The sequence below is a fragment of the Harpia harpyja genome, chromosome 20 (assembly GCF_026419915.1).
Source record: "Harpia harpyja isolate bHarHar1 chromosome 20, bHarHar1 primary haplotype, whole genome shotgun sequence".
In the NCBI taxonomy this organism is placed as follows: domain Eukaryota; kingdom Metazoa; phylum Chordata; class Aves; order Accipitriformes; family Accipitridae; genus Harpia; species Harpia harpyja.
The window spans coordinates 19,279,875-19,302,399 of NC_068959.1; the positions used below are offsets into that span (position 1 = coordinate 19,279,875).

Sequence of the window (22,525 nt, forward strand, 5' to 3'; positions counted from 1 at the left end):
CACATTGGAGTGTTTTATCAACGTTAGCTCCTACTCTGGCTGTCCAAAACCGGTATCTATTATTCAGCGTTAGTCTTAGCAGCTTTAGTTGCAGCACTGAGACTGGAATGGACGGGGAATGCCTTGCAGCTTAGACGGGAGCATGCTGTGTCCTGTTCTTGCCTGTGTGCAAGCTGCGGAGCCGTCGCTTGACCCCTTTGGTGGGTGGCCCTGGGTCCGTTTGCGTGCCTGGGTGGATTCGACACTGTAGATCTGTGGGCGACTCCTTGGCGCTCTGGGTGTTGGCCGTGGTTTTTGGGCCAATCTTTGGGACGTCTTGTGCTGGCTCCATAACCTTCCCTCGTGTGCAGGCTGCTGCTCTCCACCTCTGAGGCTGACCATTAGTCCTCTGCTTATGTGAGGGGAAAACCTTTCACAGTCACCTCTTTAAAGGTAGTCATACTTTTGGCTATTCCCTTGTCGGTTAATGCTGGATTGCATCTGAGCAGCCTCCCTGAACTTCTTGGAGCAGTGGGCATTCCCCAAGTTATCTACCGTGTTGGTGAGCCTCCCCTTGAAGAACTGTGTTTGACTCTGTGCCATCCTCCCCCGTTCTGGCTTGGCTCATCTTGATATCCTTACTATGACAGGATATTTCTGGTTCATGGGGCCCTTCCTCAATTAAGTGGTCACTGGTTCAGTACTAGCTTGGCAGGTGTGGAGAGAAAGCCTGCAGCACCCAGTTGTCGCTTGCAAGCTGCTCTCCATCACAGATACCCCCAAACATGGTGCCTTTCTGAAAGGCTTAGATAAATATCCATATTTATGCGTGTTTGCAAGTAATAGTCTGCTATAATACAGGTATTATCCCACTTGCTGTCAGAAGTTATTCTTTAAACATCCCCTGTGATAACAGGTTTAACAAATATATCTAAATAAATGTAAGCAGCTAGTACCTGGAAAACCCTGAACTTGCATATGTGACTGAGCTGCAAAGGGAGAACTCCATTTAGGGCCCTTGTGAGTTAAAGGTTTGTGATATTTGCACTGCTGCAGAAGCCAAAAGCTGACTTTACAAGTGGGAAAAATATTAACGTGTTTAAATGAAACAAACTCCTATTTCTATCCCCATGGTAAATCCTTACAGTGAACATATTTGCTCTTAGAGGGTTTTAAAGTTTGAAATATGAATGCCAAAAAGAATGTGACTTTTTGCAGCACAGATCAAACATTCTCCAGAGTTTGGCAAAAGCTGTGTTTCTATGGTAAGGCTTGGGTCTTACAAGCATGAGTATTTCCAGAGCAGGACCGTGGATTTGCACTTGCTGACACTTACACATTCTTGCATTGTGTTTCGACCATGTCTCCTTTCTCCCCCTCCGTATCGGAGATGGATCTGAACCAAAATGTCCAGTCTGCCTGTTCCTGCCTCTCCAGGGAAATTCCTGGAATCTGAACCTCGAGCATGACTGGAATTCATGTTTAGATCAGAGGCGGAATAAAAGGCTGAATTTGAATGTGTCTAGGTTTTCGAGATGATGCTGGCATGCTACACATCTGGGTGGCAGCTCAGCCATTTCTGCAAATACAGTTGTGTCAAGGGCAGGTGGTTTATGAAGACGCAGCAGAAATCTGTCCTCTACCATGGCTCCTGGCAATGCTGCAAACCAGCTCTGGCCTCAATAAACGTGTGAGGCACTATGAGATTGGTCATATTTTTCCCAGCTAGAGCAGGAGTCATGGACCTGGACTGCCAGAAAGCAATTAGTGACCTCCTGGGAACATAGCTAGACACACAGAGGACGTCTGCAGGGCGGGCGTTCATCACACAGAACAAGCAGCACCGAATTTCTCCCCTGCTAGCTGTTGTGGTGATCTTCAGGAGATCACTGCGATGTTTTGCACCATGGGCATGTGGCTGGACCACTTCTGTGCAGCGTTTGAGGGCTGCTGGCTGTGGGGAAAGGATTTTTATTCTTGTCATGTTAATCTTTTATCTTCATGGGAATAAAATCCATGTTGCTACCCTCCAAGAACCTCCTGCAGCATGAAGGAGAGCATTAGCATTGAGCTCTATGTTGCTGATGTGGTGGTGAGGTTGGTGCGGACGGATGGAGCGCACACGTGTGTATGCGTACTCTGCGCTAAACCGGCATTAAATCTGGAGCGTCCGCGCAGGAGTCAGCGTCGACGTGTCAGATCTGCAGCTGTGACCGAGCCCAGAGCTCAGCCCCTGGGCGGTTCCTCGGGTCGTTCCCTTGCAGAGCATCCCAGCGTGGTCTGGTTCAGGTACAGGTAATGGGACAACGCGCTGATGAGCTTTGAATGCTTTGACTTAATGGGACTGCATTGGTAAATGCTTTTTTTTCTTCTTCCTTTACAAGCCCAGCTTCTAGTGGAAACAGACACTTTTGGCAGCCAAGTCCGGATCAAAGGGAAGGAGACAGACTTCTACCTTTGCATGAACAGGAAAGGCAAGCTAGTGGGGAAGGTAAGTGTTTCCTATTAATTCATTTGTAACATGAGTGTTACCTTTAGCAGCCTCCTCAAGGCTGTAATGATGTGTTCAAGCTTTGCCTGTCAGCCTCAAATGAAAAGCAGGATGGAGGGGATGTGGGGTTTGCAAAGCAGCCCGTGCCCTTCCCGAGCCCTCCGCTGCGTCCGTAAAATCGAGCTCTGCAGCCAGCCCTGGGATTCTCTGATGATGTGTCTGACGCGGGTGGGTTTGCACTTTACGGTTGTGTTAAATTGACGTCAGATGTCATCTCGGCATCCCAGTGTTGTGGCCACCTCCACAATAACTTTGTTACTTGATCTTTCTTTGGAGGGAAATTCAAAATAAAAGGGTATGCGGAGCACTGTGCTGGGGAGGTTAGTGCTGGGGAGGTAGGCAACATAAGGCTTCTTTCAGTGGTGAGCCAGGGGATGGTGTGGCACAGCTAATACTGGAATCCAAACGTCGTACTGGAACTGGGCGTCACAGTTCTAGCATTACAGGAATATTTTATTACTTTGGATCCCCGCACAATGGAAGCATGTAACAAATTACAGTGTATTCACCCATCTAGCTTAACTTCTTTGCCGAAGTCATATTTTTTTATGTATTAACTTGTTTTTGTAACTTAGGCAGTTCTTCTGTATTGTTGGCGAACCTAGAAGCTTGCTAACTGGGCAGGAGCTTGCTCAAAGCTAAAATATTCCCCCAAAATAAATGTAAAAATATCTCAGCCCTCAAAGGCCCCCTCCTCCACTGCTTGCACTTTGCACCACCAGAAATTAAAATCTGGCATCTTTGTGGTTGTGAAAAAGGGAAGCTGAGTTTTGTTTTGAGTCAACACAGCAAAAGCCACATGCCCAAACAGAAACCAGAAACCAAATTGCTCTGATGAAATATTATTTACTTTTGTGGTCCCGAGAGTGACACTTGCGGGACAAGTGCCTTCCCCAGAGGATCCCTCCTGCCACTTTTGTTTTCCTCGCGAGCAGCGCGGATGCTTCCGTCAAGACTAAGCCCAGATCTTTCGCAGGCAGCCGCTAGCCGTGGCAGCCTGCCTGATCCACTGCGGAGCTGCTTTGGCGAAGCAGGCAGCATCCGGGACGCTGCTCGAAATCGGTGGGGACGTGGAAATTGGTGCTCTGGGAGGACTGGACCAAAGCAGCTGGTTCTCTCTGCTTCCTGCACTTCTGTGGTGTAATTACTGCTCTGAATGAGACACCATTGCCTGACCTTGGACAAGGAAATTCATTTTTTAACTGGATTTAGACCTCTCAGGATACACATGGATGCTTTTGAAGACTGCACTGAACACAAACCTGGCCTTTGATTTTTTTTGTTTTTGTTTTTGGGTTTTTTTGGTGCCTTGGTTTTCCATCCTTTAAATGTGATAATAGCATTTTTCCCTGAAATGTTATAAGGATAATCTTGTTAATGTTTATGAGGTGCTGATACCACAGTAATAGAGACCTTAGAAGCATTCAAATTAGATGGGGTAAAATGAGCATGAAAACTTACCTTTTTCTTTAATAGATCTTACCCCAGGGTGGGTCAGCAGTGGTACACAGTGCAACCCACATCCTTTCCTGGTCTACGCTGAGTGTCCAGGAGCATCCTGGCAAAGTCAGAGGCTGTTTTGCAAAATATACAGTATATTTTGGCAAGATTCATCCCTTGATTTGGCTCATTGGGCACCAAGGCAGGACAGTTCTATAGCTTGTCACCTTTCATGAAGCGTAAAGCTTTTGTTTTTTTCTTGATGTGCTTTTCATAATGTTAAGTTGGCAAATGGTTTGTTATAAAAAAATAAATAAATCTATTCTTGTAAATATGAGCCTTCCCACCCCAGACTGCTGACAAGTTCACAAACCAGCTGACCTGAGCAGGAGGGGGTACGGAGCATGGCGTTTGGAAGGAAAATGTTCCAGACGCGTTGCCCATATTAACAGCTTCTCATGAGCAAAAAAAGAAAATAATAGCATGTCTTCTTGATACCAAAGAGTGTGGTTTTAATTAGTATCATAGTTTCAGCTCTTTTTGTGGCAAGAGTTTGAGGGAATGCTTTTTAGTTTGAATGCTCTAAACAGCTAGTAAACCCCAAGGAAAACATCAGATAAAAGTTACGCCTGGGCTTATACAAATATTTAAGTTCAGTCTGGGGGTGGAGGGGAATGAAACCCATAAACTGATTGTTTCACGGTCGCCCCGGTATGTTCATTTGGCAAGAGAGGAGCCATGGGACCAAACCGGGTCTTTTTCTCTGCTCATTTCCTATATCCTTACACTGCATAATCCCTAACAATACCAGCATATGCCATCTGGCTTTGTTCTCCTCCTCAGTCAGCAGTTTTGGATCCCTCCCAGTTGAAAACCTGCTTTGAATTTAGTCCTTTTTGTTTCCCATAATCACCTACAAAGGGTATTACAGACCAGAGCAGGTTGTTGTTGTTCTCAGCTGGAACTGGTGATGAATGCAAGAGCTCCAGAGACTGGGCTTGCTCCCCACCTTGGAGCCGGTTGTGTTGCAGGCAAACATACTAACCCACAGGGCTGAGAAGAGCAGCATTAGCGTCTTTTTATTTATTTATCAGAAATTGCACCTATGCCAGCGTTTCTGACTGGAGGCCATCTGATGGAGCTTTCTCAGGAGCCCCAAATCTTGTGTTTTCTCCCTCGCTTGGTTGTTACCGCATGTGTGTTCACGGCCAACATTGACTAAAGGGCTCGGAGTTGTTTTGGGCAGGCTTCTACCTTTATTTATTGTCACAGCATGCAACTGCTGAGGTCACTGATGCGCTACGTGCTGCTTATGAAAATGGGAGACAGGGCAGGTGGTGTACAGGGAATGACCTTTCTGGTAAAGGCGACCAGCACCAGGGGAAAACAAATTGGATTGTGTTTCTTCGTTGATTCTTGGCGTTATGTTGAAGAAGGCCCAAGAAACATTTAATTTTATTATTTTACTTCTGACTGTATTTTTTTTGCCTCTGGGTTTTTGGTGCCTCATGTATACACATGTAGAAATTGTAGGTCCTGAGTTTTCTGATTTTGCTGAAGTTTTCTATGGACCACTGAACTTTATCATAGAATCATAGAATAGTTTGAATTGGAAGGGACCTTTAAAGGTCATCTAGTCCAAGCCACCCTGCAATAAGCAGGGACATCTTCAACTCAGTCAGGTTGCTCAGAGCCCCGTCCAACCTGAGCTTGAATGTTTCCAGGGATGGGGCATCTACCACCTCTCTGGGCAACCTGTTCCAGTGTTTCACCACCCTCATCGTAAAAAACTTCTTCCTTACATCTAGTCTAAATCTACCCTGTTTTAGTTTAAAACCATTACCCCTTGTCCTATCGCGACAGGCCCTGATAAAAGGTTTGTCCCCATCTTTATTGTAGGTCCCCTTTAAGTACTGAAAGGCTGCAATAAGGTCTGCCTGGATCCTTCTCTTTTCCAGGCTTTATGGTGGAGTTATATTACAAGGAGAGAGATTAAAATATGAAAACTCAGAACAGGAATGCCAGGTGCTTTTCTTAAAAACTTTTTGTCTTTTTAAAATTATTATTCCTGTTTATTTATCTCAGGCTTCTTACAAACACAGGGGAGAAGGAGACTTTGAAAGGTTCAGCTCTCCTTCCAAGGAGAGGCATAATGTGACTTGTCCGCTTGTGACAAGGCACAATGTGACTGGCTACCTAGAACACAAGAACTCTGAATATTTGCAGTAATTCGGTGCTAGGGGAGAGGAGGAGCTTATGGTGTCTTTGGAGGAGCTCTGAGTTTCTAACTGTGGTTCTGCTTGGGGGTCCTTCTGTGTTTTTCTCTCTGCCTCAGCTTCTCTTATCTCGTGCATTGAGATAAGGACGTCAGTGCTAAGTGGGGACTTCATGTTTGTAGAAGGCTGTCAAAGGTAAGTCTTTTAAGACTCTGGAGCAAGGAATAGTAGCCTGGGGTGTGAGCAGGTGGCTGTTAATTAGCTTGGCCACCTCTAACCGCTCTTGCTGAGCCTGGCTTACAGCAAATTCACGCTCTCTAGAATTGCAGGGGGCTGCAGAGATTTCCTTTCCCTGCCCTGTCCCACTCCCCTCGTCAGGAGAGCATTTGTAAGCAGTCAGTGATCTCTGTGAAGCTTAAACTGGGTCTGTTGGCACCATTACACGATGACCAAAGCCCTGCCCCTTCCTTTATTTGCGCTGCTAGGGCTAGTGGCTGGAACATGGTGATCAGAGCATCTCCGAATCCCCAGGCACTGTTGCCAGGGAATTTCCTGTGGTTCTCTACCAGCCACCCATGGGATCACGCAGTCTGGTTGACACTAGTGCTCAGGTTATAGCAGGTACCTGTAAGGAGAGTATTTTGCACTCCCAACTATAAAGGAAGAGAATAGGCCTATTTTTCTGGACTGACCAAGGGCAGAGGAGAGCAGACCTTGGCTTCCTGCAAAGCTGCCAAGTGGGAGGAGAGGCTGCTTATTGCAGACCGTGGCAAGGGAGACATCAGTTTTCAGAGCAAGATATAACAACAGGGAAGGTAAGTAATGACTGGAAGGAATCCAGAAGATTTGAGAAGAATGGGGAAAGAGCTAAGCATATCTTTGATTTGATCCAGAAATTTCTTCAGAAGATGCTCCAAGCACTCCCGCTAATGTTCTTCCACGGCATTAGGTGGGTTATGTCTTTTCCAGATCCAGCAGCAATATTGTTCCCTGTTGGTTTCATTTTGAGAACAGCTCCGTCTCTCAGTGTGTTAAGTCACTCCTTCAGCTCTTCCAGGAAGGAGAAGCAGGCGGTGGGTGCTGGAGCTGTCTCCTCGGGGTGGGATGGGACTCAGAGTGCAGGTGGAGTTGGGACAGCGTGGCGACTGTCAGTTGTGTGCTGTGCTCCCATGTAATGCTGCTCCACACAATATGGCTGTAATCTTGACACTGCGAGTCTGCAGGAAGCTCCCGCACTACTGTAAATGGGGGCAAGTCCTTCTTCTGAGGTAGGATGTGGCTATGGAGAAAAGTCCAGAAATAGGGGCAGAGTTAGAAAAGCGATAGACAGAATGGGGTCTATCACAGGTATCATCCCTGCCAGCTGTACTGAAAGCGAGAGCAGTAAAGTTGTATCCCGAGAAGTCCCTGCTCATTATATCAGTTCAGCTCCTCCTAAGAATTCAAGCATGAGAGCATGCAATACTATACAATAGGTGATTTCCCACCAAATCCACATGCTGACTTGTACCATCTCTTTGGGTTTTCTTTCAAAAATCCTCAGTGACTGGTATACACACACTCTCAGAAAATCATTATAGTAAACATGCATTATTTTTAAAAAAGCATTGTATACGTGCATTATTTTTGAAAAAGCATTTTAATGAGTTTGGCTTTATTTCTCTGTTCTCTGTGTTTAATGTGAACAGTGGGAAAAAGCTGTTCAGTGGAAAGTAGGAACCCCGCAGCCTGTCGGGGTGGCCGAGGCATTGCTTCAGACTGATGACAGGTAACTTGGGTGCTTTCTGGGGACAGCTTTGCTGATGCTACGTCTGTAGCGCTGAAGCCCTCCCGGTGCTCACAAAGCACAGGCGAGCAGTGCTGAGCTTGTGCCCTCGAGCACGGTCCAGCTCCTGAAGAAAAGCTGCGCCAGCCGAAGTGTGGCTGTGCCAGGGGCACGTCATCTGTGCCAGGGGCTGGAGGTGGCATGGCTCTGCTGGCCCCCCCCGACCAGCACCACTGTGCTGATACCACTTACAGCATAGACCTGCCTCTCAGACATAAAATTTTTTCTGGTGTGATAACTGCTTTCCAAGCCAATATATTTCTTAATGTTACCAGAAAGTTGCTAATACCATATGGCAAGGCTCTCTGTATTTTTGCAGGACAACAAACAAATTGTTGCTAGATGCCAGACTGCTCTGGCAGAGCTTTATCACTGATGCCTGCCAGCAGTAGCCTTTAGGGGATAGTAATAATTTGGGGTTGTTTACATTACAGCTTTAAAATAGGGGTTTTCTTGAAGCATGTGTGTGTTTAGTCAGGAAAGTTGGCTAAAAAAACTCTGACAGCATCAAAGAGTGAAGGCGCTCGCTGTGGCCCATGCATGTGGTCTTGGCCCTTTATAATACCTCTGGCCTTACGGGAGAAGGAGCATGTTATGTTAGAGGAGCTCCTGGTGGTTCAGTGGGAGCCACCCTTTGTAGGACAAGGAGACTTACCTGGGTAGGGGACACCAGGTGGGTTCTCCAAAGCCTTATCAGTGTACTTGGACCAGCTTTTTCATCAGTTGACTTTGGTCAAGGCTGAGGTTGAGCTTTCTTGAAAAGCTACCTTTGAAATACTGATGGTGGGAAACCAGTGCCTTGCCATAAGGCCAGGGTGTGTGTTAGCCTGGGACAAGGAGACTCAGGGATGAGCTCCGAGCCTGATGCCCTTTGCGTGCCCCAGTCCTGCATTGCATTTGGGTGCGAGTTTTCCCGGTGCCTGCCTGTGCCGGCATCTGTCCCGACAGCCAAATGTGCTGCAAAGAGGTTGGGAGGTGCGCGGTGAGGACAGAGGGGCACGCAGAGGTTTGCAGTTTGAAACTCTGATGCAGTAGATGAGGTGTTTGCACTCCTCAGCTTGTGTATTTAAAACCATGCCTAACTGCATTCTTGGGTTTGGGGCAGAACTCTGAGTTTCACAGAGTTTTGATGCTTATCCAGTATTTTTCCCAGAGTTGCACAGTATTTGGGTTGCTTGAAAGGGGCTTGTAAAACCTAACAATTTCTGGGGCTGAATGCTGAATTTGCAACAAAAACACGACCAGAATTAGTGGGGTGTCAGGTTTAATAGCGTGCGTTTCGCGGATCTCTCCGTGACATGCTCAGCCATAAACTATTCTGACTTGGCATCTCATGTGAAAGCAAAACTTGACATGGCTTTTGCTGGATCTCGCTCAGATCTCATTTTGAACTGCAATCTTGTTCTTCATATAGGGTGGGATTGGTCCTTTTTTTAAAGTGAACTGTTCCCAGGCTTTCGCTCCCCTGTGAGTTTGTTTTAGTTTAAGTCATCTAAATAAACGCCTTCAATGGAAACTGGAGCCAAGCAACCTTGGACCCTGTCATACTTTGAACAGGGACCTGAGCCGAAACCAGCCTCAAGTGTCCAAAAATCTTGAATGAGGGCCTGCAGGATTGCAAAGGTCTTAAAAGCAATGAGATGACAAAACCAGTTTTCTTTCAGTTGAGCCATTAGAATCTTCTGCATTCACCTCATCGGGCTCTTTCCTGCAACTAGTGGAAAAAATTTTGGATTCTTGTTCTGAAAACTTAGAAGCTGAGATTCTCATGAAATTAAAAGCAGAAGTGGAAGCTAAAATCAGCAATCACCCTCCTCCATTCTCAGCCCCCAAATATCACGAGGCTTTTGGTAACACTGCAACCTTTCGCAGCTGCTCCTTTCCCATTGCTGGGCAACCTGAAACATTGCATTCAAACTTTTGTGCATGCTGGTGGAATTTGTACCATCTAGTTCATCTGTTGCAGTTTCAAATTTTTGCAGTGCTGGAAATGTGTCAGAAGAATTCCCCAAGGAGGGCTTGCTAGATGTGGTGGTAGGGATGTGGTTATCACGGAGTCTCGGGGTACGTGGGCACAATGATTTGCCGTGTTACTTCTTGGTAGGTGTAACGTGCAAAGAGCTGGCCAGACCCCATCGTGCACCTTCCCTAAGGGGCTGCGGTGGCTCTGCCCTCCGTTGTGAAGCTGTAGGCAGCACGGGCACGAGCTGTCGCAGCCCGAGGGTGGGTACGGTCGTGCTGGTTTGCACACCGGGCCAGCAGGAGCCCAGCTGGAACAGCTCCTGTCCTTGAGCAGAGGCAGCCGTCAGATGCCGAGCGTTACCTGGATTTTCCGGGAATCCTCGCTCTGGATGGCACAGCTGTGTAATGATTCCCAAGAAGCCATTTATGGTTGAGACCAGTGAAACTACTTTCCAGTGTTTATTGCACTCAGGCTGCCTTGGCACAAGAGTGGATAGGCTCCGATGCTGCAGTGGTTCCTTCGAAGCGGTAGGAGTTTGTGCGAGCTCGCTGGACCTTTGCAGTGTTAATATTTGCTGTGAGCAATGGGCCTTGACCTGCTTCTGTATTTGTGACGATTTGTTTACAGCAGTGTTTTGCACAGAAGTTTCTCTGGAGGTGGGAAGGAGAGGGGAAAATGATGTGAATGTGGGTAATGAATTTTTGTGGAAGAAGTTTAGCTGTTTTGTAGTGGTGTTGGGTAGTAGGTGGCTGATCTCAGTGTTGCAGGGAGCGTAGAGGTCATTTTGAAGCTCTTTGTGCAGAAGAGGGAGAGCAGTTTGGTGGATACTGATAAACACTGAACGGCTGCAAGACTTGGGAAGGAGAGATGGTAGAGTTTGCAGAGAGAATGGGGGTAGCTGAGGAACGCTGGCAGTGCTTGAGCTCACATGGTACAAGAGGTTGAGGAGATGGAAGAAACGTGCTTCTATGGACAAGACCCCTTTGTTTCACAAATGGTTAAAACTCCACCAATTCTTAACAGAGTTGTGTGTGCACCTAAGCTTGGATGCCAAAGCCCTGAAGGCTGTCTGAGCCAGAAGACTGTGGTATTCATGGCACTGAATGGAGAGAGAGGCTTGTGCCACCACATAGGCATTTACCAATGTCTTCCCTTTGCTGATCAGTTGTTAGTGCTGTATGTACAGTTTACCTGTGTGATCCGATGGATTTGGGTCACGGGTTTCATAAATGGAGCACGTCATTAAGCACGTTTACGTCCGTAGTGTGCTGCTGGGGTTGGATTTGTATTTAGCTGCTTTGCCAGGCAGAACAGTGACAGTGTTGGTTGGACATCACCTAACATCTTAAAAGAGCAATGTGAATATTTAAGGTCTATGCTAAGTCCTTCTGTGCTCCGTTCGGTTCTTGCAATCTTCTAAGCACCCCCGATGGATGCTGATCCTCTCAAGTTGAGCAAGGACAGGAGGCTTTGCTTTAACCAAACTGGGTAGGGGAGCTGTGCATGATATGAGCTGTGAATCCTGCAAGGAGGGCTTCTTCGGATCGTAGTGGGAACATCCGAGATGGGACTGCTGCTTAATACATCATTGCATGGGCCAGGCCAGGTGGTTAAGAGGTCGTCATAGTCACCTTTTAGCCATATATGAACATCTCCAGTTAACTTAAGCTTCTCAGCACAGCTGCAATGCTTTAAGCGTTTGCTCTAAAGTAAAGCAAAAGGTCCCTTATCCTTTTATTTTAAAAAATAAATTTCTTCATGATACTGGTTTTGTGCTAGAGAGTCGCAGTTGCTCAGCTGAGGATGTGAGTGTTGGCCTTTTATCTCCAGGCTGCGTCTGGTCACTGGAGAAGCTGTGTAACAAGTTTACAGATTTCTTGTGATTCCTCTTTAGCAAACTTCACATTTTCCTTTGGATATTCCTAAGAAGCATCAATTCTTTCCCAAATTGGAGTTCTGCAAAGTCAAGGTTCACATTGCAGACCAAGCTTGTAAGCTCGCCCTCTAAATCTTTTTCTTATCCCATGGCTGGAAGCTGTATACCCCCTTCCAGGGAAAAAATACCACCTTCTTGCAAGCTACATGATAATTTAATTTAATCCTTTCTGTGTTCAAGGAGCAAGTGTCACCATAAAGCTGCTAACATCCTGTCCCCTGTGTTTCTTGGTGGCTGCAGCTGTGTGTCATGTTGGAATATTTCAGTTCCCTAAGGTTAAATGTTAATTAAAATTATTGAGAGGGGATCCCTGAGCCCTGGTCGTGCCTCACCCTGTTTGGGTGGAGAGGGCGTGCTATATGCATCTTGTGCTGACAAGTATCAAGCTGAATTTAATTGCTTTCCTCAGAGCATCTTATCTCCCAAGTGCAATTTCTGTTGGTCTTGAGTGTCTCTAAGATGAGGGTGATGTTTCTTCTAAATGTTACTTTGCAAATACACTGATATATTTAACTTGCAACAAGGAACAAAGCAATGCAGCCTTGTCTTCCTCAAGTGGATGCAGTTGAGGTGCACGTTCGGGGGGATCCTGCTGTTTCAGGACTTTTTCTACTTGACTCAATTTGTTTTTGGAGATGAAGTGAGAACGGAGGCTAATTTTGAAATGGAGAATAAAACCTATGCTCTAATAGTAGCAAAAGATAGTCCATTTGATATGGCCATTACAATACCGTTTTTAAGGTCAAAGTAGATCTTGCTTAAATACATTTTTTGTTCTTGACATTTTCTTACATTGTCTTTTGGGTACTTAAAGATACTAAGTTTTCCTAAGGGAGGGCAAGTCTCGAAAGCCTTGTGTTTGTTGTATACAGATGGAAATTTGTCATTCACAGGCTGAAACAATTCTGGGTGATCATTTTTTATGGATGGCACTTGATTTGATCATGGATTTCTCTTTTTTCTTAGTAATATAATTTGACATGAAGAGAACTAATACCATTCTGCAGACAATCAATCAATGGCCTTTCTTGGTCCTAAATTCCACTGATTTAAACTTGCCCCAGGGAAACTGGTGTCACTACCAGAATGTCGGCTGAATGAGATTGCACTCGTTTGAAACGATAACTTAAAAAGTCAGTGTGTATGTTTGTTTAATGTGTATAAATCTGGGATTTACCAGACCTGCTATGGGCTCAGCAACTGTTCTAGTCCTGTGTTCTTGCTCCACTCATCATCTAGACCTGCTGTTTTAAACAATTTTTTAGCAAATTTTCCTATAGTGGCATAGGTCCCTATATAATGAATTTCAGCCTGCATGAAATATGCTGCTGCTCTTAGTTGGCTTTTATAGAAAGTTCAGGACTAGTGTGTGGAGTCTTGGTGGAGGCTGAAAATGACTGCTTGAAAAGGAAACACAGCAAACCCCGGCAGTGCATTTAACCAACAGGTTGTGCTTTGTAGGGATGGTAAAAATGCCTTCCCAGCTCTTACCATACTTAGCACCTAGAAGCATACGTGCAACTGGGTCAGGTAGGTGCAGGTAATGGTAGATGCCATAGATCTGCTCAGATGTCATGTCTGAAACCTGCCTGTAGTTTCAGATCTCCTGAAGCAGTAGCTTCCTGTTGCAGGAAGCCTGCAGTTTTGACTTAAATTAAGGTTTCCTAAATTTTCTATTGGTTTCATAAAGTTAATTTAAAAGTGATTGACGTTTCTCATCGTTAATAGTAAGTACATGTAGCTCTCTGAGATGCAGTTAGGAATTTCTATTAACCAAATGTACATCTTTCCAGATGAAGCCAACCTAGTTTGCTCTAATTATGGATATGTGCTGTCCTGCCGTACTGTTGGCAGTAAACGTGCCTGTGATGGAAGGAGCAGGTTAGGAGGCACATCCTGGCGTAGGCCTCAGCCTTGCTCGGTTCATCCCTACAAACGCTCCTTCCATCGCTGTATCCTCCTTTTTATCCTGTGACAAAATGCTCTTCTAGGGCAGTGTGAGGGTTATGGAACAGATTTAGTTAGAAAAGTGGTATTTTTGAATGAAAGGTAGAAGGAAAGAAAAATTCTAAACCATTCTCGTCCTTCCTTGGTTCTTGCGGCTTGTGTCTGGCAGAAACAGGGACAGGGCTCTGCGAAGCCTGTAGGTCCCATCCCACGTATGCAAGCCCGTGCCCATTTTCACATGCTTTCAGGAGAGGTGGGATGTACCCCCAGCACGACGGGCAGCTGGGTGCAAACCTGGGCAATGCTCCTTTGAAACTGGGCCTCTGAATGGAGATGTCCCCTCTCTTCAGAGAATCTCCTCCGCGTGGGTTTTGTATTACTTCCCCTGCTTCATGAATGCACTTAGATGTCCTGTATACATAATTAACCTCTCCGCTGCGCTGGCAGACACTTTTATTGAACTGCCCATCATGACTCCTAAGTATTTTCCTCAGAGGATTGTGCAGGTTCAGAGGCCAGAGAGCCGGAGGAAGCGTGCATGAAGCTGAGTAACTCTTGGCAGTTATAGATGTGGCTTCGCTGATTTACAGCCCGGTCTAGGAGCAAGAATGTGCATTTGGGTCAAGAGGTGTCTCTGTGGTCAGGATGCCTTACCATAAATCCAGGATGCTGAGCATCAGGATGCTTATGACGGATCTGTCCCGATAATGCCTATAAAGTGCACGAGGATGGCTGGGCCCAGCTTACCAGCAGCCAGAGCACTTGGAATTGCCATGCTGTGAGGGGGTTGTGTCTCCCACAGCACTGCTGGATCTGGCAGCTGCTGTACCCACCTCGTTGTCATGCTTTTTGACCTACCTTTAAAAGATGTACGTGTGACGGGAGAGGTGGCAGTGCTAAAAGCCGCGATATTAACACAGCTCCTGCCTTACCTTCTTCCACTCGCGATTGTCCAAGCCATGTGGAGTGAGTCTGGAGGAGGCTCTGACCATCGCCCATCTGACTTTGAGCTGAGCTTGTGCAAAACCACAGAGAAGTAATATGCTTCCTGAAAATCATAGGTCACTAGGTACATGCTGTGTAAACACCTCTCGGGCTTTATAGGGGTTATCAGTGCTGCTGGGTGCACCAGCCCTTGGTCCTCAGCTGGGGACGCTTCAGGAGTGGCTTACTGGGATTGCTGAGCCACACACCTCCTGAAAACCCAAGCCTTCCCTGCTGTCACTGCTCTGAAACTTAGGAAATACAGGGCAGGATTTCTTCCGTATAATGCAGTGTCTGAATCTAACAGCGCCAGTGTTTGAGGGAAATTTTCAGCAGCCCTTTGAAATAATCGCTGAGCTCAGTTGGGTGTACCTCGCACCTGGGGGTGGCGTGAGATCCAGCACGGTGGGGTACCGCTGCTCGGGAACCCCCTCTGTCTGTCTGTCTGTCTGTCTGTCTGCGGAGGGGGAGGGAGGGATGCAGAAAGGGTCTGTTTTCTTTTCAGGCTTTTTCCTTGCAAAAAACCTAGGTGCATACACCTCTTGGAAACCTTTTGCTCGAGTGGTAGCTTTCCCTGCTCCAGGATTTTTAGGAAGAGGGGGCTTGCTTTCCTTGCAGAGGGAAGCGCTGCCACTTGTATGAAGGGCTGGTATCTCCACAATTTGACTTCGAGCCTAGGGGGCTGAACTTGCAGAAAGGTGATAATTGAACAGGAGAGTCATCCCCCTCTCACTTGAAAGGTTGAGTCTGGCCGTGCTCTGTGCCATGCCGGCATTCCTGGGTCATCACAGACGTGTTTCATATGGTTTGGTGTTTGTTATTATTTGCAGCACATCAACAGCGCATTTAGTCACCTTACCCAGAGAGCTTCTAATTGCAGCATCGTTTGAGGAGGGGGGGAAGTGTTTTAACATCAGCTTAGCTAACAACAGCTTAACACAACATCACTCCTGGGGCTTAATTTGTACCCTGATCTTTGCAAACAGGGAAACCTTTCAGTCTCGGAGGCATCTCTCCCCGCACCGTGGTGTTCCCCGAGCCGCTTGTGTGAGCTTATTGTTGCCGTAAAAGCCGGGTGAAGTTTGGATTTGCCGGTGCCCACTGAGCCAGATTTGTGAAGCATAAATGAGAAAACCTGCCCTGGCCTCCTTTTCCCATAAAAAGCTGCTCAGGTGGCTTAGTGTGGCAGGCTAATAGGGAGAAGGCGGAGGCGGCTGCTGCACCTGCTAATGCTTTGGCTCAGGCTGGTGGCACAGAGGCTGCCGCGAATTCCCCCTGAGCAGCAAGCTGTTAGTGGCAGGAATGCCTCGCTCGGAGGAGCGCTCCTGCTACGACAACAAAGAGCCCTTTGATCCTTTCCATTTGGAGAACTTAAAACAAGAAAGCCAAACTACAATAAGACCAAGTTGGGTCATAAAAAGGAGAGCAGGAGCACCAAAGTGCTCCGGAGTGTAATTGTAGAAGCAGCAAATGCTTTGGCACTTAATTCTGCTTTAGTGTCAGTTCAACATGTTTCATGTTTAATACTGGAGAGCCTGTCGCCAAATGCTCTGCACAAACAATCCGGTGCTTCTCCTTGGTAAGCTGAGGGCACTCGGAGAGCCCCTGGCTCCGGCGCAGCTCCTTCGGCTCCGCTGCTTCAGCCGCACACGGGATGGAATTGGCCGGTGGTGTATAAACAGTCCCACGCTTGAGCCATCCCTTTCTGGAGGGGGAGCCTTGGATGGCTGCTGCCGCTCTTAACCCTGCTCGGTAAAGGCACTGGGACCGCTCGGGTCCGCTGCCTTGTCACTGGGCAGCGACTCACTCTGTCTGGGGCTGCTCGCCAGCTATTATTTACAGGAGATGCTCAGCCACAGCCTGTGCTTCGTGCTGCTCGGGCTTTACCAGCGCGGCTGCGCTTTCCTTCACCTCTGTGCAGACCTGGGTGATGCCCGAGGGGTTTCTGTGGAAGACGACCTTTAGATCAGGCATTTTATAGGCATCTGTCAGAAATCTGGCTAACAGCTACCACATCTTTCCATGGCCATTAGTGGTGCATTTAAACGAAAAATGCTCTGAATAATTTCTCTGCAAAGAGCTGAGCTGCAAGTTGTCACCTCGGTGGTGGCATGGCCTCGTCACGTGGCCGGGCAGCAGCCCCTGGGGCAAAATTGGCAATCTGGGGGTTGCTCGTCACACGTACGAGGAGGTGCTGACTTGAAGAGAGCCCATGCCTTTCGCAGGAGCAGGGTTGTGCCTCTGCAATGGCTCGCGCCCTGCTCTGAGCGGGGAGCTTGGCTGGAGATGCCGCCCGTGGGATGGTGGTGAGCAAAACACGGGAGCAGCTCGTTCCCGAGCACATGTGGGACACCTCGGGGCTGCAAAGCCCTTGCGCCCACCCTGCTCTGTGGGGCTGATGGGGATGTGGGGCTAGGTGTGGGTCCTCCCCATCACGTGGCAGTGCCGTTACACCAGGCCAGGCGGTTCCTGCGCAGCTCCGAGGCTTTCAAGAACTCTTCTTTATTCTAAAGAATCAGTTCAAACATAAACCTCCCCGTTTTGAAGGGTGAGCGCTCTGCAAGGTGCATCCTGACAGCTAAGTATGTACGAAATGCGGCTTGGCAGCATCTCCCGGCTGACGTTGGCGGCAGAGGGTGCAGCCTGGTATCGGCAGCAAGCGTTTGCACTAGGAGCTCCTGGGGAAGGGAGAGCAGGCAGCTGGAGCAAGGAGTCATGCTTGGCCAAAGCCACGTCCTTTTTATCTTCCATCCTCCTCTCTTTGGAGGAGTGAGGGGATGGGTAACAGACCCAATGAGTGTTTTGCTGTCATTTAAATAGGGACATGATTAGACCTTAAGTGATGGGCACCTGGTAAAAACAAGGCGACACTTAAAAATTATTGAAAACCCTTATAAATTGCTTTTTCCTCTGATAGATTACCATAGGTCCAGCTCTCCATGGCGTAGGTAAAGCGTGTGAGCGATTCTATTGGGTTTTATAACAGATGCTGTAAAATCATCTTGTAAGTATTTGAAAATCATTTGTCTGTCTCTGACGTGTCTTAGCATGGACAGGAATTCTCTGTTTGGTGAAGTAAGGTCCTTATCCTGATTTGTCTCGAGGTACTTGTAAATGTTACTGTAATTTCATGTTAACAAATCATTTAGCTCTTCCTCTTCCAGAACGAAGTTATTTTATCTCATGCACCTTGTTTACTTCAAATTAGCCCTGAGGTTGGCCTGAAGTTGCACCTTGTAATTCCTCCACCTCCCGTCTCCGTCTTAGGCTCTGTCGGCAAATTTGAAGATATAAGTAAATAGTTTTTTGTTATTAATAGAATAACTTCCCCCTCCTACACACACGTTTTCTTTTCATTCCAGTCTTCGTTTTCCATGAGAAACTGACATTGCAGTACAAGCGGAAACCTCCCAAATTGCATGAAAATGCCTTAATTCTCCTAGCAACAAGGTCAGGGCTCAAATCCAGGATCTTTCCACGAGTGTGGGGGAAACAGCCCTTCCAATTACCTGCTCCCCCTGCGGTATGGATCCGGTCGGTTCATCAGCACCTGTGTTTGGATGGATTTGAAACTCAGCCATGGTATTGTTTAAAAATTCGCCATTCATTGGGGAAAGGTTTGTAGTGGGCTGAGCCCTGAGAAACCTGAGGCTGGTTTTACGGCTTCCCATTGAAACCTGGTGGAACCCCGTGGTGTCGACTGATTTCCCCCTTCCCCACTCATGTGGCTTTGATCAAACCCAGGGCTCAGAGAACGACCCCCCCAGGAACTGGAACCACTGAGCTTTGCCCAGTTCTGCTGTTCATTAAAGCGTTTGTGAGCTTCCAGTTGTAGATGATGAAATTAGGGCCTTTGTGCCTAGCCTGGGATGGAGATTGCCGGTCCTATGGCAGAGCTGGCTTTGCCCCCATAGAGGGGGCATGTATAGGGAACAGGGACCCTGGATTAGCATGTTTGATGCAGAAGTTGCCATGATCTCCCGTGCCCTCTTAATGAGACCTACCCATGGTAACGAAACCCTTTAGGCAGGATGGTGCATTGATGATTTTAGGATAAACATCACATATTGTTGCACGGATTGAATTGAAGCTCTGCTAAAGGTATTAAGCCAGGGAGGGATGGCTGGTCCTGGAGGCTGGCGATGATGAAGCTTTTCCCCTGTTGTTGCCTGCGTGACTCCAGCTTGGGTCGTTGTACCTGATGGTTCCTGTCTCACAGCTCCGTTTGTAGCTCGTACACAGTTATTTGGGGATCAGAGGCGTGGGGAAGCCTGAGCCAGCTCGGCCCCAGTGGTTTCCCTCCTGTCCCGTGATCCCCTGCCCTTCCCACAAACTGCACCAAACTCTGCTGGGAATGGGCAGGACTTCTTAGGAAGGCTTCTAGGAAAAAGCAGGAAAAAAGGCCTTTGGGAAGGGGTGGTAAGCGTGTGAGGCTGGGCTCCTCGCCCCGGCCGTCATGCCCAGAGGATCCCCTGAGCATCGCTGCAGGTGCTGTGCTGGTCACGCTGCTGTGGCTTTCCTGTCCCCCCCCCCCAGGGATGGGATGGGTGAAATGGCTAAAGACTGAGAGGGTCTGATAGTGTTTAGTTTGGATGGGGAGAGTTTAGTAGTAAGTGTAGCAGCAAGCATAGGCCTGCAGTACTGAAAAACTCATTATTTGACTTCAGGGGGGAGTTGGATTGGGCGAGTATTATGGAAATCCTTCCTTTGGCTTTGCTGAGCATTAGATTAAATCCTGTATGGTGCTCCACACTGCGCTTATCTGTGTCTGGAATCCATAAAACACCCAGAGCTGAGATGACATCCAGGACTGAAGTGAGTCCGTACCTACTCCCTAATATGTTTTGAGGCATAAAACAAAGTGCTGGTGCACACAACGGCACGTGACGTTCTGGGTGCAGCACCAGTAAGTCAGCAGTTAAAGGGCAAAACATACTTTCTGGCAGAAGGTTATAGGTGAGAAGAATTTCCTCTGTGCTGAAGGACTTAAAGATGCTGTTGTGTGATGCTGCAACTTCCTCCAGTGCTGTATGTGCTGTGTAAATTAGAGTCCTGAATCCAGCCTGAGATCCATGTGCTGCTGCATTCAAAGTCCAGTTCTGGGTCTGTTCGTGCAGATCTCCAAGCTGAGCCAAACCCTGTTTGCCAAAATCTCGAACCAGCAGCTGCATTGGGAAAGGAGTCCCAGCAGGGCGGGTGTTTTGCTGCAGGGTGGTTGGGGAGCAGCTCTCATGCTCAGGAGCTTCTGGCCTCCAGCTCTGTGCTAATCCTGGCTCCCTCTGTGAGGAGGAAAGTAATTCAGGGACATGGCTTCCTAAGCCAGGTCCTTGAGCTTCGGGTGGCTGCTTTTAGGCTGAGATTGAAAGGTCGGGAAAGGGGAAGGACCACGTCCCCTCTGCCACCAGAAATGAAACCCTCTTCCAAACAAGAAAACCAAGCAGAGGTGTAAAATCAGGCCCTTGCGTCACCCTCTCTGGCAGTGGAGCTGGGGTGGGTCTGGTGGCTGAGAACACTGCTGCCACATAGTCCTCCAGCTGCAGCGGCATCGGGATGCCGGTGGGATCCCGTCCCATCTGGAGAGCCGCTCCAGTGTGGGAACGGCCCTTTTCGCTGCTGATGTCGCTCGGGGATGCGAGTCGGAGCCAAGCCTGGGGTGTGCAGTGCGGCTTCAAAATAACCGCTGGCTTCGGGGTTCTCCAGGGTCCCAGGGACCGGAGCGGGGTCAGGGACCTCGATGCCTCCGCCACCCCTCTGGCTCATCCCCGGAGCTCCACGCGTGGTTTATTTCCCAGGTGTTGCGCCCGGGATGCTGCGGGGGAGAGTTTTCAAAGTGCAGGGAAGGCTTAGACTAAGGCTTGTAATGATTTTAGTGGGATTTGGGTAGTTATGGATGCAAGCCCATAAGGTATTTCAGAAAACATATCAAAAGTGAGTGGTAGAAGGGTAAAGACTGTTGTTTGGCCCATATGAGATTCCAACTTTTTATTTTTTCTGATTAAGTATGGTGTTTCCCTGGCATACGTTCAATTCATCCTCCTTTCCTAATGGAAAAAGCAAAGATAAATGTCTTGCTTTGCTTGCAGTTGAAGGAGCTGGACTGGGTAAACTTAACTGTTGTCTTTCTGAAAAGTCTTTCTCTCCTTGGATAGGAGTGTTTAAAAAACCAAAATGATGACCTCATGCTTTCATGCCTTTTTTTTTTTTTTAATCATTTCTATTTCAGCTGATGTTTGTTACTGCTCCTATTAACAATGTTTGAACCAAAAACAAGGTCCAGATGTGATGATTTTATTGATGCCAAATTGGGTTTTGGTCACTGAGCTTGCATTTGGATAATAAATTTTTTCTTTTTTTTTCCTTTTTCAGCCTGATGGTACCAGCAAGGAGTGTGTCTTCATTGAAAAAGTCCTAGAAAACAACTATACGGCACTGATGTCAGCAAAATATTCAGGCTGGTATGTTGGATTCACCAAAAAAGGGAGGCCACGAAAAGGGCCCAAGACCCGGGAAAACCAGCAAGATGTACATTTTATGAAGAGGTACCCAAAGGGGCAAGTGGAGATACAGAAACCTTTCAAGTACACAACAGTCACCAAGAGGACTAAGAGAATACGACCCACCAACCCCAGTTAAAAATAGACAAAAACAGTGTCACAATAATAAACCACAAAAAAAAAAAAAACTGCACCAGAGGAATATTTTTACATTAAAAATAAGGAAGAAGCTCTATTTTTGTACATTGTGTTTAAAAAAAAAATAAAAATAAAAAAAATTAATAAAAGACTAGATGGCAAACGCTGGGGAAAAGCTGTTAGGGATTTATTGTGACTTGAAAAAGAAAATGAACTGCTCTATTTAAATTGACTTCTTGTTGTTGATGACACACAGGTGCTTATTTTGCTTTTTTGGAAAGGACAACTTTTCAAGCATATCCCCAGAGGAAAAAAAAAAGTAATTATTAAAAATAAATAAATAAAACCAAAGAAAACCAAAGTTCTTTCCCAAAGTTTCTGAGACCCTGCCCCGAAAAGTGCCGGTTTTGCAGTAATCTATTTATTGTCTGCTGCACGCCGGCCCGAGACAAGATGGTGTGTGCCGCAGTGATTGAGTTTCCGTGGAGTTCTCGACGCATCGATCTTCTGTAACCTTTCTGACGACATAAGGTGTCACGGCTCCGTGATCCTGCATTATGCTCAGTTCTGGAGAATGCTGCTAAATACATTCAAGTGACTACAAGATGACCTAGTACACCAATGATAAGGGAATATTTTAAAACCAGCTATATTATATATATTATATATATATAAGCTATTTATTTCACCTCTCTGTATATTGCAGTTCCATGAACCAAGTATTACTGCCTCAACAATTAAAAAAATTATTTAAAACACACGTACATATTTTTGCTGTTCACACTTCTTTCCCCTCCCTGAGTAGTGTTTTTTAATGCATGTTTATCTCTTATGTGAGGGCAGCGGGATATGTTCGGGGTAGTTTCCCCACTATAAACTTCATTGCTAATTCTGTAATTCCTCCTTTTCCTTAATACTGTCTTCCTCCTCCTCCTCCCTCAATGTTCCCACAGGGAAGAAATCTTGTATGGGGTGATGATGCGCTGAGAGTGGGGGAGTCCACGCTGGCATTTTTCAAGAACAGGAGTTAAATTTGATACTTTTCAGTGCAA

General features: G+C 47.0%; 1 protein-coding gene across 1 annotated transcript in view; it reads left to right on the plus strand.

Annotated features, from left to right (window-relative positions):
• FGF18 (fibroblast growth factor 18) overlaps nucleotides 1-22,197 on the plus strand; it is a 74,353-nt gene extending 52,156 nt beyond the window's left edge. Inside the window, exons 4-5 of the mRNA XM_052772240.1 lie at nucleotides 2,364-2,470; nucleotides 21,208-22,197. Coding sequence (XP_052628200.1) covers nucleotides 2,364-2,470; nucleotides 21,208-21,474 — 374 coding nt within the window. The 3' untranslated portion in view covers nucleotides 21,475-22,197. The remainder of the gene's footprint in view (nucleotides 1-2,363; nucleotides 2,471-21,207) is intronic.
• Nucleotides 22,198-22,525: the final 328 nt, after the last annotated feature.